The 15,405-nt window shown below is 49.8% G+C and overlaps 1 protein-coding gene across 4 annotated transcripts in view; it reads left to right on the forward strand.

Moving 5' to 3' along the window:
* The window catches only part of MAST2 (microtubule associated serine/threonine kinase 2), a 177,926-nt gene that overhangs the window by 160,915 nt on the left and 1,606 nt on the right, over positions 1 to 15,405 (forward strand). For 3 of the 4 annotated variants that reach the window (XM_023534963.1, XM_023534961.1, XM_011367608.2), the window contains 17 exons: positions 1,691 to 1,823; positions 2,709 to 2,770; positions 3,003 to 3,088; positions 3,538 to 3,746; positions 4,747 to 4,885; positions 6,729 to 6,861; positions 10,389 to 10,554; positions 11,096 to 11,197; positions 11,466 to 11,588; positions 11,769 to 11,878; positions 12,221 to 12,375; positions 12,603 to 12,886; positions 12,995 to 13,189; positions 13,845 to 14,071; positions 14,227 to 14,349; positions 14,732 to 14,868; positions 14,999 to 15,165. In XM_023534963.1, coding sequence (XP_023390731.1) covers positions 1,691 to 1,823; positions 2,709 to 2,770; positions 3,003 to 3,088; positions 3,538 to 3,746; positions 4,747 to 4,885; positions 6,729 to 6,861; positions 10,389 to 10,554; positions 11,096 to 11,197; positions 11,466 to 11,588; positions 11,769 to 11,878; positions 12,221 to 12,375; positions 12,603 to 12,886; positions 12,995 to 13,189; positions 13,845 to 14,071; positions 14,227 to 14,349; positions 14,732 to 14,868; positions 14,999 to 15,165 — 2,551 coding nt within the window. The remainder of the gene's footprint in view (positions 1 to 1,690; positions 1,824 to 2,708; positions 2,771 to 3,002; positions 3,089 to 3,537; positions 3,747 to 4,746; positions 4,886 to 6,728; positions 6,862 to 10,388; positions 10,555 to 11,095; positions 11,198 to 11,465; positions 11,589 to 11,768; positions 11,879 to 12,220; positions 12,376 to 12,602; positions 12,887 to 12,994; positions 13,190 to 13,844; positions 14,072 to 14,226; positions 14,350 to 14,731; positions 14,869 to 14,998; positions 15,166 to 15,405) is intronic. The other variant, XM_023534962.1, reaches the window with a different exon arrangement.

Consider the following 15,405-nt stretch of genomic DNA (forward strand, 5'->3'; position numbering starts at 1 on the left):
GGCCTAGAGACATATAAATAATAATTATGGTATAGCCACAGAGGTAAGCACAAGGTACAGCAAGAACATGGTGAAGGAAGCGCTCCCTACGGGGCATGAAGCTTATTCAGCAACTTGAAGGGTGGTTATGAGTTTGCCAGGTAAGGGGCATGGGAAAGGGCAGTCGATGAAGCAAAGTATGTTTGAAGAATTGGTGAGGGATTAACCTGGAAGGTCGACCATGACAAGATCATGGAGAATGTTGGGTTCTCTGCTCATGTGTTTGCATTTATCCTTAAGGCCACTCGAAGCCATCAGAAAGTTTAGATAAGAATGTGACAGTCAGATTTACGTTTTTAAACCAAGTTTATTAAGGGATAATTTACATACAATAAAACATATCCCTTTTGAGTATACAGTTCAGTGAGTTTTAACCTGTATAATCAGTGCCACAGTTGAGGTAGAGAACATTTCTTTCACCTCATGCCCTTTGCAATCAGCCCCTGTCTTCTCTCAGACAGCCACTTATCACCTCTCTTTCACCGTGGAGAAGTTTGCCTTTTGTACAGTTTCATGTAAATGATATAATATAGTATGTTCTGACTTTTTTCACTTAGCATATTTTTTTTGAGATTCATACATGTGGTCACATGTATCAGCAATTGGTTCCTATTTCTGAGTAATATTTCATCAGATTTACTTTTTAAAAATGTTATTCTGGCTGCAACATGGATAGTGAATTGGAAGAGAGGGTAGGATGAGTCAGAGACCAGTGCAGTAACTTAAAGCAATTCCTGTGAGAGACAGGACTGGCCTGAACTAGGAGATTCATAGGAGAACAGAGAAGAGGGGGATTTATGAGGTAGACATTCTGATACAAGGACTGAAGAAGAATATGAACTTAAAAGGACTTCCGGGTCTGGCTAGATTATATCCAGGTAGATAGTGGTATAGTTCTCCAAAATAATGAGTCAGAGCTGAAGAAAGCAGTGGAGGCTGGGACTGTGGTGAAGCAGAGGGCCCCTCCCTCAACAACGTGAAGTCCACAGTTAAATAGGGGTTACAGTCAGGCCTGGGTTTGAATGCCGATTTTCTGTTCCTTCCTACCTCTGTGACCATGGACAAGTCAGTGCATCTCTTTCAGTTTTCATTTCACCAAGGTCACAGAGGTGTTATCAGAGTTTAGCCCAGAGTTGTGGCACTTAGTAGGCACTCATTATATGGGACCCTTATTATTATGCACCCTGTGCTCTGATCCACATGGCTGTCCAACCCCTAGCACACAGGAGATTTCAGTAAATAGCTGAAGGCATGCATGCACCACCAGGGCTGTGAACCGTAACTTAGAGTGTGCCAGGACTGCTCCCGTGGACTGGGTGTGTGAACACGCCTGACAGTGCCATGTGGCTGGTGGAAGGTTTTGGACCAGGTGAATAGGCTGATCTCTTTTGAAAGCAAAAGCTCTGGTTCTTATTGCTGGGAAGACAGCTTATGCCTAGGATGTCCAGTCTGGAGGTGACCTGTAAGATACCTTTGTCCCCATTCTCATGATCCCTGAATCATGATGTTTCTAGGTATTCAGAGGAAGGAGCATCCCATCATGAAGGGAAAGTCTCATTCATTCTGCACTGGGTGTATGCTATAAAATCACAGAGGCCAGCAGCCTCAACTTGTAGCTCTCACCGCTGACTACCTCTCTCCCCTGGTACAGGAGTTTGACCCTGAAGAGTTCTACCACCTGTTGGAAGCAGCTGAGGGCCACGCCAAAGAGGGACAAGGGATTAAATGTGACATTCCTCGCTACATCGTTAGCCAGCTGGGCCTCACACGGGATCCACTGGAGGGTGAGCATTGTTGCCTGGTGGCTGCAGAGGCCCCACAGCCAACAACACCCACATGGAGTGACTTGAAACCCCTGGAACCCTTGAAAACCCTTGAAACTCCAGAGAAACCCCTAGAGAAGAGGCTTAGATTGGACATGGACATGGCACAGCATCAAGGGCCTCAGGGCTTTAAGAGGAACCCTGAATTCTCTGTCATAAAACAGACCCCCCCTTTGGAATTGTTCACACCTGCTTGACGAACTCACCCTGGATTGCCTTGGGCCCTTGAATTGCCTTGCACCCCCTGGATTTGATTTAGAGCCTAAGGTCAAAAGAGCTCAGCAACTAAAGGACCACAATCACATTTTCAAAAATGGTCACCTCCTCTGCATGCTTCCTTCTCCTGGTGCCATCTTACAAGTCCTTCTTTGTCTTTGGGGTGGTCCCAACCCAGAGTTTCAGAAGATGATCGCCATTCTTCAGGGCTTCACACTGAGCCCCTGCCTGGACCGTGGGCTCCCACTCCCTGGTCTGTGACAGTCCTGCTGCCGCCTCCCTGCTTCCCAGCCCCATCTGGCAAAGCCGAGTCTTGGCCAACAGGATGGGGACTGAGAGCTCAGCTTTGGGCCCTGTTTTCCAAGAGTTGTCCCAAGTATGAGGGAAGCTTTATAAAATTTGCCAGGCCTTGTAAACGGCTCTAGACTTCAGGAAATAGGAGCAGCAGTATTATTTGGCATGAAAAAGTCAAAAAGCTGTGACTACACAGAGGATAGAGGAGCAGATTTACATCTCAGTCTGATGCAGAAAGCATAATGCCTACCCTACACACACCTGTCCTGTGATATGAGTAGAAGTGCCTGACAGTGCCACACACATATTTCTCTTGTATCCTTGTTTTGTTTCTAGAAATGGCCCAGTTGAGCAGCTATGACAGTCCTGATACTCCAGAGACAGATGATTCAGTCGAGGTAAAGGTCCTGAGCTCCTGTCCCAGTCCTGGCACCTGGGCCTGTGAGTTCTTTGAAGAGACCCTCTGAAGGGGGGACGGTGCATACACTATCTGAGTAGTCATTCAGCTCCTGGAGAAGAATAGGCAGGTGCAGCAGGGCTAAGAGCTGAGCTGATGCTGGGGCCACAGCCTCCCTGAGCATATGGGCTCTGAGAAGCATGCCTTCCTCCTCTTTTTCCCTTGTCTTCCAGGGCCGCGGGACATCTCTGACATCTAAAAAGACACCCTCTGAAGAAGACTTTGAAACCACTAAGCTCATCAGCAATGGCGCCTATGGGTAAAGGCAGGGGTCAGGGTGTGGCCAGACTGAGCCAAGTCAGCCCCTGGGCTCTTCCTTGTAGAACTGTATGATTCCCAGTTCTCTGGGCATCAGATGCCAGAATGGACCCTCTCCCTCCCCAAAGCCTCCTGGAGAGGCAAGAGTTCAGTTTCCTCTGACAACTGAGCATTGTTCCTTTCCCAGGTGATTCCCACTCCTCTTCGCAGCACTCCTCTCCCTGAGCTGTGAGGAGGGGTTGATCTGTGTCCTCAGGTATATCAGGAGATTGAAGAGCTCTCTGGGCAGAGGGCCCAGACCCTTCTCATTGATAAGCACACCCTGCTCCTTTGTTCTGTGCATTTATAAGGTGTAAGAGGAGGCAGTTTGGCCACCCCAGCTCTGGGTGGTAGAGAGCACAGCTCAGGCGCTGAGGGTCCATGGGGGACGGGATGGGCTGTGTTTCCCAGGGCTGTATTCCTGGTGCGGCACAAGTCCACTCGGCAGCGCTTTGCCATGAAGAAGATCAACAAGCAGAACCTAATCCTACGGAACCAGATTCAGCAGGCTTTCGTGGAGCGTGACATACTGACTTTTGCCGAGAACCCCTTTGTGGTCAGCATGTTCTGCTCCTTTGAGACCAAGCGCCACCTCTGCATGGTGATGGAGTATGTTGAAGGTACTGGGGGAAAGGCGGCCTGGCATGGAGGCCAAGGCACAATCTGAGACTTGGCCTTGAGCTGGGAGCAATAGCTCTGTATAGGGGTAAAGTTTTAGGGCTCAGCTTCCCCGTCTCTGTTTGATATTGGTTTCTGCCTTAGGATCTCAGAGACTATTTGGCTACGGTGGGCACAAGGCTCCCTGCCCCTCACAGGGAGAGGCATCTGCAGCGGTAGCAGATGCAGCCCGTGTCAGCTACCCTGGGACAGGATGTATTAGCCTGGCAGCTATAGAATCCTATACCCCAAAGCCTGCACAACCTCTGCTGCTGGTGCCAGGCAGGAACAAAGGAAGTAGCAGAGCTACAAAAGCCCTGGGTTGGATGCTGGGAAGATTGCATCTGGGCCCTCAGAAGAAAGGAAAGCCATTGCTCTGGCTGATGGCTTGTGACGGGGACGCCCTATAAGGCCACACAAAATGCTCTGAGGGCGGAACAGAAGAGCATCATGGGGCACGATTCTGGAGAGGGGCAGCAGCTTGGCCAGTGGCCTTCCCTCTCCCCTTCTGAATTCTGTGTATAACTTCTAGAGATAATTTGCCTGAGTCTTGACATTGAAGCTGAACAAACCTCCCCTTTAAATTAGTGGGTTTGTGCTAGGAGTTTACAATGTTACTCAAAAACTAAAGGACACCTGAACAATGCTGAAGTCTCAGCCAGATGTGTTTACAATCCACAGGATTCCCATTCTAAAATAACTTAGTCTTATCCCTACAAGTCAGCTCACAGACACAGAGGCCTGGGTTCCTTCCATCTCTGGCTTGAACAGTGGCCTAAACAGTCATTCACTGTACCACCCGCTCCCTTCCACACTCTGTCTCCCAGCCATGCAGCCATCACTGTCTCTAGCACCAGGGTCTTCCTTGAGGCTGTCTCCTCTTGGGCCTTAGAGACTGTAAGCCTGAGACCTTCTAGAGCAGAGAACTGGATCCTTCCTTCACGTGGCGTGGCCTTGTTGCAGGAGGAGACTGTGCCACTCTGCTGAAGAACATCGGGGCCCTGCCTGTGGACATGGTGCGTCTGTACTTTGCGGAAACTGTGCTGGCCCTGGAATACTTACACAACTATGGCATCGTGCACCGTGACCTCAAGCCTGACAAGTATGCCCACTATCTGGGTCCCTTGTCCAAGGTCTCCCTCTTGGGTCTCTAGATAAATGGAAGCAGACACAGCATGTTTGAATCTATACCAGAATGGCTGCTAGGAAACAGTGCCCATGTGGGTATCCATCTAGGTTTAGTGCTCTATCCTCTGACCATCCCGAATGCAAAACCCATTGCCAACAAGGTCTGGCAGGGGCATTGTAAGGCTTTGGTGACATGTAGTCACTGAGGAGCACCACTCAAGGATCCAAGCAAGAACAAAAGAATCAGCATATCTAATAGATGGCTGAACAAGCATTCTAATACTGACATCTATTCTGTGCCAAGCATAGTATTATGGGCTATAAAATAGTAGAACTTAAGTCTAGTGTGGGAGACAAATATCCGTGTATAAGCTACTTCTCAGGAGGTATTATTAGGCAGTTGGAAAAAGGTGTGAGGAGCTTTCTAAATCTGGGGAATGGCATTTGCAAAGACAAAGGTGGGAGAGAACATGACCCATTCAAGAACTACCCTTAGTACAATGTGGCTGAAGCTGGAGATTGTTGGTTGCTCAGAGAAATAAGAGATAAGGCTAGATAGGCAGGGATTAGATCACCAAGGGCCTTTTCGTTAATTTTGGGTTTTATTTTAAAGGGTCCTAGAGTCCTTTTGAAGGGCCTGTTAACTAAAGGTATGATAGAATGACACACTCAGATTTTGGTTGTAGTTTAGGAAGATCAATCTGGCATTGGAAAGAGATGGTGAGACCACTGCAGTAGACCAGTCCAAAAACAATGCCTGCACCAGAACAGTCGGGATGGAGAAGAGGGACAGTGTTGGGGGAGTAAAGGAAACGATAAGGTTGGTGTAGAGGTGCAAAGAGAAGTGAGAGAGCAGAAGGAGTCGGATATCTTCCAGATTTCCAGCTTGGGACTGGTGCGTGGTGATGAACCTCTGCAGTGGAAAGTGGCCTTGACATTAGACAGACCTGAGTTCAAATGACTACTCGTTAACTCTGTGAACTCGAGTCTGAATTAGACCTCTCTGAGCTTCATGTTCCTCCTCTTTAAAATGGAGATAATAAAACCTACTTTTGTTGTGTTACTCTATATGATAATCTTTCAGGAGCCAGAATATTTTTATAAATAATCAGTAAAGTACTTATCACTGAGCTCAGTAGGTAATAGAAGTCATTGCTTTTCACTGAGGAAAGGACCAGTTAAGAGGTGTTACTTTGGACAAGTTGAGTTTGTGGTACCTGTAAGACTTCTGGGCAGTTAGTAAGCATGGAACTCTAGAAGTCAGAGCCAGAGATACTGATTTGGGAATCATAGAGTAAAGGGGTGCAGCCTTCTCACAAAATGAAATGTGAAGGGAGGAGAGAGAGTTCTCTCTCTGTGAGAGCTTATTTCTAATTTCTCCCAACCAACCCTCCTTGTAAGACCAACCGTGGTCATGGAACAAGAGTATATGCCCCTTTCCTCTCTCCCTGAGACGGGGGTATTGTGCGCCACCCAGGTCAGGAGAGGGGACTGGGAATGGCTATAGTCTTAGGATGAAGCTGATCACTCTAGAAGAAAGTCTGTTCCTTAGCTGGCTGACACCTGCCTCCAGTTGAGGGCAATAAGCAGAAATGAATTGGGGGAATGGGCGAAAGGCAGGTTAGATGTGCAGAATGCAGTACTCACAAAGCCAGTGCTGTTTTTTCTTTCACAGCTGCCTGTCTCCTTTCTGAAGCTACCCTGCTTATGTCCCACAGTAACCCCATAAAAGCCTGAGTGGGAAAATTTGGCATATACTAAAATCAGCACTCTTAGGAAATTAGGAAATAACTCCATCCTTTTCTCTGGTTTTCTAGCCTCCTGATTACGTCCATGGGGCACATCAAGCTCACTGACTTTGGCCTTTCTAAAATTGGCCTCATGAGTTTGACAACAAACTTGTACGAGGGTCACATTGAAAAGGATGCCCGGGAGTTCTTGGACAAGCAGGTAAGGAAGGATAGTTGAGACTTTGGAGGTTGAATTCCAGGTCTCAAAATAAGGCCACATGCTTACCATGTTAGATAGATGTTAAGACTGGGAGCTCCTATCTTTTTCACCTTTGGTTCCAGAGAGGCATTGAGATAGGTAGCGCATTTGAAAAATAGAGTGGGCTGTGGAAATCATAAATATAAAATCCAAAATCGTCTTCTTCCTCAGGATTTGGAGAAGAAAGGTCCTAAATGCAGACACTCTCAGAGACTGGTATGAGATCAGTCCTGAACCTTCTATCCTAAGTCAAGGGCAAGGCTCTCCTAGAGTCTGTTCTTGGAACACAGCTCCAAATTTCCACCGAGCTATCGCCCAACTTCCTGATAGTAGCCTCTGGATGTTCCCTGCTTTGACATTTCAGGTTGTGACTGTTCTCACAGACACAGAGGCCTGGGTTCCTTCCATCTCTGGCTTGAACAGTGGCCTAAACAGTCATTCACTGTACCACCCGCTCCCTTCCACACTCTGTCTCCCAGCCATGCAGCCATCACTGTCTCTAGCACCAGGGTCTTCCTTGAGGCTGTCTCCTCTTGGGCCTTAGAGACTGTAAGCCTGAGACCTTCTAGAGCAGAGAACTGGATCCTTCCTTCACGTGGCGTGGCCTTGTTGCAGGAGGAGACTGTGCCACTCTGCTGAAGAACATCGGGGCCCTGCCTGTGGACATGGTGCGTCTGTACTTTGCGGAAACTGTGCTGGCCCTGGAATACTTACACAACTATGGCATCGTGCACCGTGACCTCAAGCCTGACAAGTATGCCCACTATCTGGGTCCCTTGTCCAAGGTCTCCCTCTTGGGTCTCTAGATAAATGGAAGCAGACACAGCATGTTTGAATCTATACCAGAATGGCTGCTAGGAAACAGTGCCCATGTGGGTATCCATCTAGGTTTAGTGCTCTATCCTCTGAGCATCCCGAATGCAAAACCCATTGCCAACAAGGTCTGGCAGGGGCATTGTAAGGCTTTGGTGACATGTAGTCACTGAGGAGCACCACTCAAGGATCCAAGCAAGAACAAAAGAATCAGCATATCTAATAGATGGCTGAACAAGCATTCTAATGCTGACATCTATTCTGTGCCAAGCATAGTATTATGGGCTATAAAATAGTAGAACTTAAGTCTAGTGTGGGAGACAAATATCGGTGTATAAGCTACTTCTCAGGAGGTATTATTAGGCAGTTGGAAAAAGGTGTGAGGAGCTTTCTAAATCTGGGGAATGGCATTTGCAAAGACAAAGGTGGGAGAGAACATGACCCATTCAAGAACTACCCTTAGTACAATGTGGCTGAAGCTGGAGATTGTTGGTTGCTCAGAGAAATAAGAGATAAGGCTAGATAGGCAGGGATTAGATCACCAAGGGCCTTTTCGTTAATTTTGGGTTTTATTTTAAAGGGTCCTAGAGTCCTTTTGAAGGGCCTGTTAACTAAAGGTATGATAGAATGACACACTCAGATTTTGGTTGTAGTTTAGGAAGATCAATCTGGCATTGGAAAGAGATGGTGAGACCACTGCAGTAGACCAGTCCAAAAACAATGCCTGCACCAGAACAGTCGGGATGGAGAAGAGGGACAGTGTTGGGGGAGTAAAGGAAACGATAAGGTTGGTGTAGAGGTGCAAAGAGAAGTGAGAGAGCAGAAGGAGTCGGATATCTTCCAGATTTCCAGCTTGGGACTGGTGCGTGGTGATGAACCTCTGCAGTGGAAAGTGGCCTTGACATTAGACAGACCTGAGTTCAAATGACTACTCGTTAACTCTGTGAACTCGAGTCTGAATTAGACCTCTCTGAGCTTCATGTTCCTCCTCTTTAAAATGGAGATAATAAAACCTACTTTTATTGTGTTACTCTATATGATAATCTTTCAGGAGCCAGAATATTTTTATAAATAATCAGTAAAGTACTTATCACTGAGCTCAGTAGGTAATAGAAGTCATTGCTTTTCACTGAGGAAAGGACCAGTTAAGAGGTGTTACTTTGGACAAGTTGAGTTTGTGGTACCTGTAAGACTTCTGGGCAGTTAGTAAGCATGGAACTCTAGAAGTCAGGGCCGGAGATACTGATTTGGGAATCATAGAGTAAAGGGGTGGCAAGGTGCAGCCTTCTCACAAAATGAAATGTGAAGGGAGGAGAGAGTTCTCTCTCTGTGAGAGCTTATTTCTAATTTCTCCCAACCAACCCTCCTTGTAAGACCAACCATGGTCATGGAACAAGAGTATGTGCCCCTTTCCTCTCTCCCTGAGACGGGGGTATTGTGCGCCACCCAGGTCAGGAGAGGGGACTGGGAATGGCTATAGTCTTAGGATGAAGCTGATCACTCTAGAAGAAAGTCTGTTCCTTAGCTGGCTGACACCTGCCTCCAGTTGAGGGCAATAAGCAGAAATGAATTGGGGGAATGGGCGAAAGGCAGGTTAGATGTGCAGAATGCAGTACTCACAAAGCCAGCACTGTTTTTTCTTTCACAGCTGCCTGTCTCCTTTCTGAAGCTACCCTGCTTATGTCCCACAGTAACCCCATAAAAGCCTGAGTGGGAAAATTTGGCATATCCTAAAATCAGCACTCTTAGGAAATTAGGAAATAACTCCATCCTTTTCTCTGGTTTTCTAGCCTCCTGATTACGTCCATGGGGCACATCAAGCTCACTGACTTTGGCCTTTCTAAAATTGGCCTCATGAGTTTGACAACAAACTTGTACGAGGGTCACATTGAAAAGGATGCCCGGGAGTTCTTGGACAAGCAGGTAAGAAAGGATAGTTGAGACTTTGGAGGTTGAATTCCAGGTCTCAAAATAAGGCCACATGCTTACCATGTTAGATAGATGTTAAGACTGGGAGCTCCTATCTTTTTCACCTTTGGTTCCAGAGAGGCATTGAGATAGGTAGCGCATTTGAAAAATAGAGTGGGCTGTGGAAATCATAAATATAAAATCCAAAATCATCTTCTTCCTCAGGATTTGGAGAAGAAAGGTCCTAAATGCAGACACTCTCAGAGACTGGTATGAGATCAGTCCTGAACCTTCTATCCTAAGTCAAGGGCAAGGCTCTCCTAGAGTCTGTTCTTGGAACACAGCTCCAAATTTCCACCGAGCTATCGCCCAACTTCCTGATAGTAGCCTCTGGATGTTCCCTGCTTTGACATTTCAGGTTGTGACTGTTCACAAGTCACTCTAGTTGTCATGTGATTATAGGCTCTATTCTTTGGAAGGCTGGAGGGTAAAGGCCAGTTGTGGAGTGGGGACCAGATGCCAAAAGGAGGTGTTGAGGGATCAGGGAGTGGTGATTCCAGGCTAGCATTAGATGTTTTGGGTAATGAGAAAGTACATAAACTCACCACCCCGCCAGCAGTTCCAACTCTGGTACCCATGCCCTTCCTGTTGATCCTGCTCATTAACCAGTTAGCCGAGTCTTCATTCAGAGATGTTTTTACCCCTCCTGCTGTCATGCCAATGAGCTGCCTCAGGAAGCTGAGCCAGCCTGGCTTCTCTGCGCCCAGGTATGCGGGACCCCGGAGTACATTGCGCCTGAGGTGATCCTGCGTCAGGGCTATGGGAAGCCAGTGGACTGGTGGGCCATGGGCATAATCCTGTATGAGTTCCTGGTGGGCTGCGTCCCTTTCTTTGGAGACACTCCGGAGGAGCTCTTTGGGCAAGTGATCAGTGGTAGGTACCGTCACCCTGGCCTACTTGGGGAGGCAGAGTCTGGGTCCACAAATATGATTTATGCATACATCTGCGAGGCTTTCGAATTCTTGTTCTGAGTTCATGTGTGTTCTCTGTGTCACCTGGGGTTCTTTTTGTGTTCATATATTCCCCTATATGTGCATGGGTATACCTGTGTTGTATATGTGCATATCCTGTGAGTGAGTTCTGTGTATGTGTGAGTTTGCATGTGTCTTGAGTATAAAGGTAGGGTGAACTAGGGCCTCAGGACTGGGAAAGTCACTGCTTTGCAGTGCCCACCTTGGATCAAAGAACAAGCCGTGATCTAGGGTGTGAGAGACTTCCTTAGGGTGCCAGGACCTATAGAACTTAAGGAATTGAGGTCCCAGGCAAGCTTTCAGGGGCTCTCGGCTGGACCCTTTATGCCTCCTTACCCTTATCCTTTCCAAGGACCATTTTCTCCATCTCCTCACTCTGCCCACAAATTCTGAGACCCTTCTCTAGCCCACTCATTTCCCTCTCACCCCCAATGACTCATCAGATGAGATTGTGTGGCCTGAGGGGGATGACGCACTTCCGCCCGATGCCCAGGACCTCACTTCTAAATTGCTCCACCAGAACCCTCTGGAGAGACTGGGTACAGGTAGGAAAGGCCCCACTAACCTTTCTTACTACCACTGGACGAGGGAGGAGGGAGGCTAAGTCCATGCAGCTGGGAGGTTCAGGCTTCAGATGTGGGCAGTGCTTCTGCATCCTGAAACTGCCCTGTTCTCTCTGGGCAGAAAAGTGTGGAAGGTCCTGGAGCTGAGGCCTCCAGGTCTTGCCTCATACAGTCTGGGTTCTCACTGGACTTTCTGACTTGGACTTCCCAGCTCATCCCACCCTCTTGCCCATGCCCTTCCTGTGCACAGGCAGTGCCTATGAGGTGAAGCAGCACCCATTCTTTACTGGTCTGGACTGGACGGGCCTCCTTCGCCAGAAGGCTGAATTTATTCCTCAGTTGGAGTCAGAGGATGATACCAGCTACTTTGACAGTAAGGCCACTAGTGGAACAGGTTGGGGGAGTGGGACTCCTACAGTTTTGCCCAGAAACAGCTGTGTACCCTGAACTTGTCATTGGGAGCAACTTCTCCAGGCCTCTCTGAAGTCTGACAGGCTCAAAAGGAGGCCACTGCCAGGGGCCTCTGAAGAGAACTGTCCTGTGTCTGACCCAGCCCGCTCAGATCGATACCACCACATGGACTCGGAGGATGAAGAGGAAGTGAGTGAGGATGGCTGCCTTGAGATCCGTCAGTTTTCTTCCTGCTCTCCAAGGTTCAGCAAGGTATAACAGACTGGGTAAAACAGGCTGGAGGCCTGGGAGTAGAGGACCTGTCAAGGGACATACCTGGGGCAGGCTAGGGGAGGAGGTGATGGGGCTCCCTCTAGGAAAAGAGGAGGAAAGGACCGGGCCTGCATGACAGATACTTCTAGAACCACTCCAGACCCTGACATCTGAGATGCCAGGTCAGACCAGTAGAACAGCTGCTTCCTTGAATATTTACTTGGTATGTATGGGGGAAGGAGGGGAGTACTGGTTCAAATTCCTTGGTTTCAGGTGCCAAGGATACCTTTCCCCTCCTGTGTCTCTTGGAACCTATCCCCAGCATGTCTTCTGTGCCCACAGGTGTACAGCAGCATGGAGAGGCTCTCGCTGCTCGATGAGCGCCGGACACCACCCCCCACCAAGCGCAGCCTGAGCGAGGAGAAGGAAGACCGCTCAGATGGCCTGGCAGGGCTCAAAGGCCGAGACCGGAGCTGGGTGATTGGCTCCCCTGAGATGTGAGCACCCAGAGCTCACTCAGGGGGTGCAGCATAGCCATCCATCAGTTGTCACAGATTATGGGCGAGAGATCGTGGGGAGGACTGCTGGTGTCAGTGAGGGATTATTCACAAGAATGGCTCCTAGAGGAATGTCTGAGGAGAAGAGTTCTGTGAGCCCCTAAGGCAGGCTGAGCTGGAGGAGGAGAGCGCCCAAGCCATCTCACCCTAGGCCTTATGTCTCACAGATTGCGGAAGCGGCTGTCGGTGTCCGAGTCATCCCACACCGAGAGTGACTCAAGCCCTCCACTGACGGTGCGACGCCGCTGCTCAGGCCTCCTGGATGTACCTCGATTCCCTGAGGGTCCTGAGGAGGCTAGCAGTACCCCCAGGAAGCAGCAGCAGGAGGGCACATGGTTTCTGACACCCCTGTCTGGAGAAGGGGTGTCTGGGCCTATCCCTGAACGGCAAGTGGAACGGCAGTCGAAGCTGGATGAGGAGCCTGTTAGCCAGAGCAGTGGTTCCAGTCCAGGTGTGGCCCAGCAGGTGGCCAAAGGGCCTAAGCTGGAGGATACCGCAGGGAGGCAGGGAGGGGAGGCTCAGCTGTGTTGCAGGTCTCATGGCTCACTTGGGCCCACAGCCATGGAGACCCGAGGCCGTGGGATGCCACAGCTAGCTGAGGGAGCCACAGCCAAGGCCCTCAGTGACCTGGCGGTGCGCAGGGCCCGCCACCGTCTACTCTCTGGAGACTCTATAGAAAAGCGCACTGCTCGCCCCATCAACAAAGTGATCAAGTCTGCCTCAGCCACAGCCCTGTCCCTCCTTATTCCCGCAGGTAAGGCCCTGGGGAACTAGGGTAAATCTCACAGGAAGGGCCTTGGAATCTGAGAGTCTGTGGCAGGGGGCTGCAAGTGGCAGGTGTATCTGTGTGTTGTATGTTAAGGAGCATGGATCTGAGACACTATGTGTCACTGCTACCCCAGTTATGAGACTAGAGGTCTCTAAAAGTGTGCATTGGTGTCTGGGGCTGTGTGTGTCCCAGAAGGCAGGACAACACCTTCTGAGGCAGGCTCTGAGGCAGAGCTTATTTTTAAATCCTGGTTCCATCACTAAATGGCTCTTGACCTTGAGGAAGTTGCTTAACCTCCCAAGTCTCAAGTTCATCAAAAAAAAAAAGTGGACATTAATAGTGGTAGCTCATAGGATAATTGTGATGTTTAAATGTGTATGAAGAGCTTCTATGGTCCCTGATACATATAAGCATTCTGTAAATATTAGCCGCCATTCCCTATCACCTTCTGGGGTCTGTGAGGGTCTGGGTATATGAGATGGCCTTGCTGCTCAGAGGCTGTGAGGAAGACATACCTGGGCTCAGGCTCTGTCTCTGACTAGAGCTGTGTGGGATACACAGCCTAGATGGGAGGCCAGTCTGGGAGCATGGCCATGACGGAGTCCTCTGACTCACTAAGTCCTGGATTCTCCTTCTCCAGAACACCACACCTGCTCTCCATTGGCCAGCCCCATGTCCCCACATTCCCAGTCATCCAACCCGTCATCCAGGGACTCTTCTCCAAGCAGGGACTTCTTGCCAGCCCTCGGCAACTCAAGACCCCCCATCACCATCCACCGAGCTGGCAAGAAGTACGGCTTCACCTTGAGGGCCATCCGTGTCTACATGGGTGACTCAGATGTCTACACTGTGCACCACATGGTGTGGGTATGTCTGCCCATCCAGACCCGTTTTCCCCCAGCTTCATCACTCTGCTACCTCTCCCTACTAGGGCCTGCCTGTCCCTGCCCCGTCCCTGCCCACACTACCCTCGGGGGTCATGCTCAGGCTCCAGACTGAGGACTCTTCTCTCCTTGGGGCAGCACGTGGAGGATGGAGGTCCAGCCAGTGAGGCGGGACTTCGTCAGGGTGACCTCATCACTCACGTCAATGGGGAGCCTGTGCATGGGCTGGTGCACACAGAGGTGGTGGAGCTGATCCTGAAGGTCAGTGCCGGACATGCTGCCTGCCATGGCCTACCCAGCTGTGTGGGTGTGTGGCTGGCCTTAGGGAGATGGGAAGGTCAGGACTTAGGACCTGGGTGTGACCGTGCCTGGGTTCTTGCTGGAAGGCAGCACCCTCGTTGACCATGGCCCAGGGATCCTTCTGAGCTGTGTGTAGGACTGGAGAACAAGAGGAGTAAGCCTTTTCTCTACCTTCCCAACCCCAAACTACGTGGGCTCCAGTTGGAGCCATTTTTATAACTGTGGTTCAGATATGTTGATGCATGAGCAAAACATAGGGCCATGATCCAGCCAGGCCCCGGGGTAGGGGCAGGGGCGACAATATGGCCACCGCCTTAGTCTAGGCTCATGCTCTCTTCCCCAGAGTGGAAACAAGGTGTCTATTTCAACTACTCCTCTGGAGAACACATCCATTAAAGTAGGGCCAGCTCGGAAGGGCAGCTACAAGGCCAAGATGGCCCGAAGGAGCAAGCGGAGCCGGGCCAAGGATGGGCAAGAAAGGTGAGCCAGACTTAGCCCAAAGGTCTGCCCTAAACCAGTATATGGTACTGTTTGGGGTTGGGGGAAGGGGGCACAGTGTATGTTGTGCTCTGGATACCAATCAGACAGCCTTTGACCCTTGTCTCTGCAGCAGAAAAAGGAGCTCCCTGTTCCGGAAGATAACGAAGCAGGCATCCCTTCTCCACACCAGCCGCAGCCTCTCTTCCCTTAACCGCTCCTTGTCATCAGGGGAGAGCGGGCCGGGCTCTCCCACACACAGCCACAGCCTTTCCCCGCGATCGCCCACTCAGCATTCAGGTAGGAAGGGCCCCTTAAGATCACAGAGACGGCCCCTGAGAGGGAGTAATGTGCCTGGGGGCCTCTCTGCTTCTCACTGGTCTCACTCTGAAACTCTCATTCAACCCACCCCCTGAAAAACCCAGCAGTCTTGGGGAGGAGGTAACAGAGTAGAGGGTGACTTTGTTCCTGTAGCCTGGGCTCTGGTTCACTGCTGGGGTAACCTTGATGTTCTTGGGTCATTCCAGGGCTAATCCCTGC

The sequence above is a fragment of the Pteropus vampyrus genome, unplaced genomic scaffold (assembly GCF_000151845.1).
Source record: "Pteropus vampyrus isolate Shadow unplaced genomic scaffold, Pvam_2.0 Scaffold135, whole genome shotgun sequence".
NCBI classification, from domain to species: Eukaryota; Metazoa; Chordata; class Mammalia; order Chiroptera; family Pteropodidae; genus Pteropus; species Pteropus vampyrus.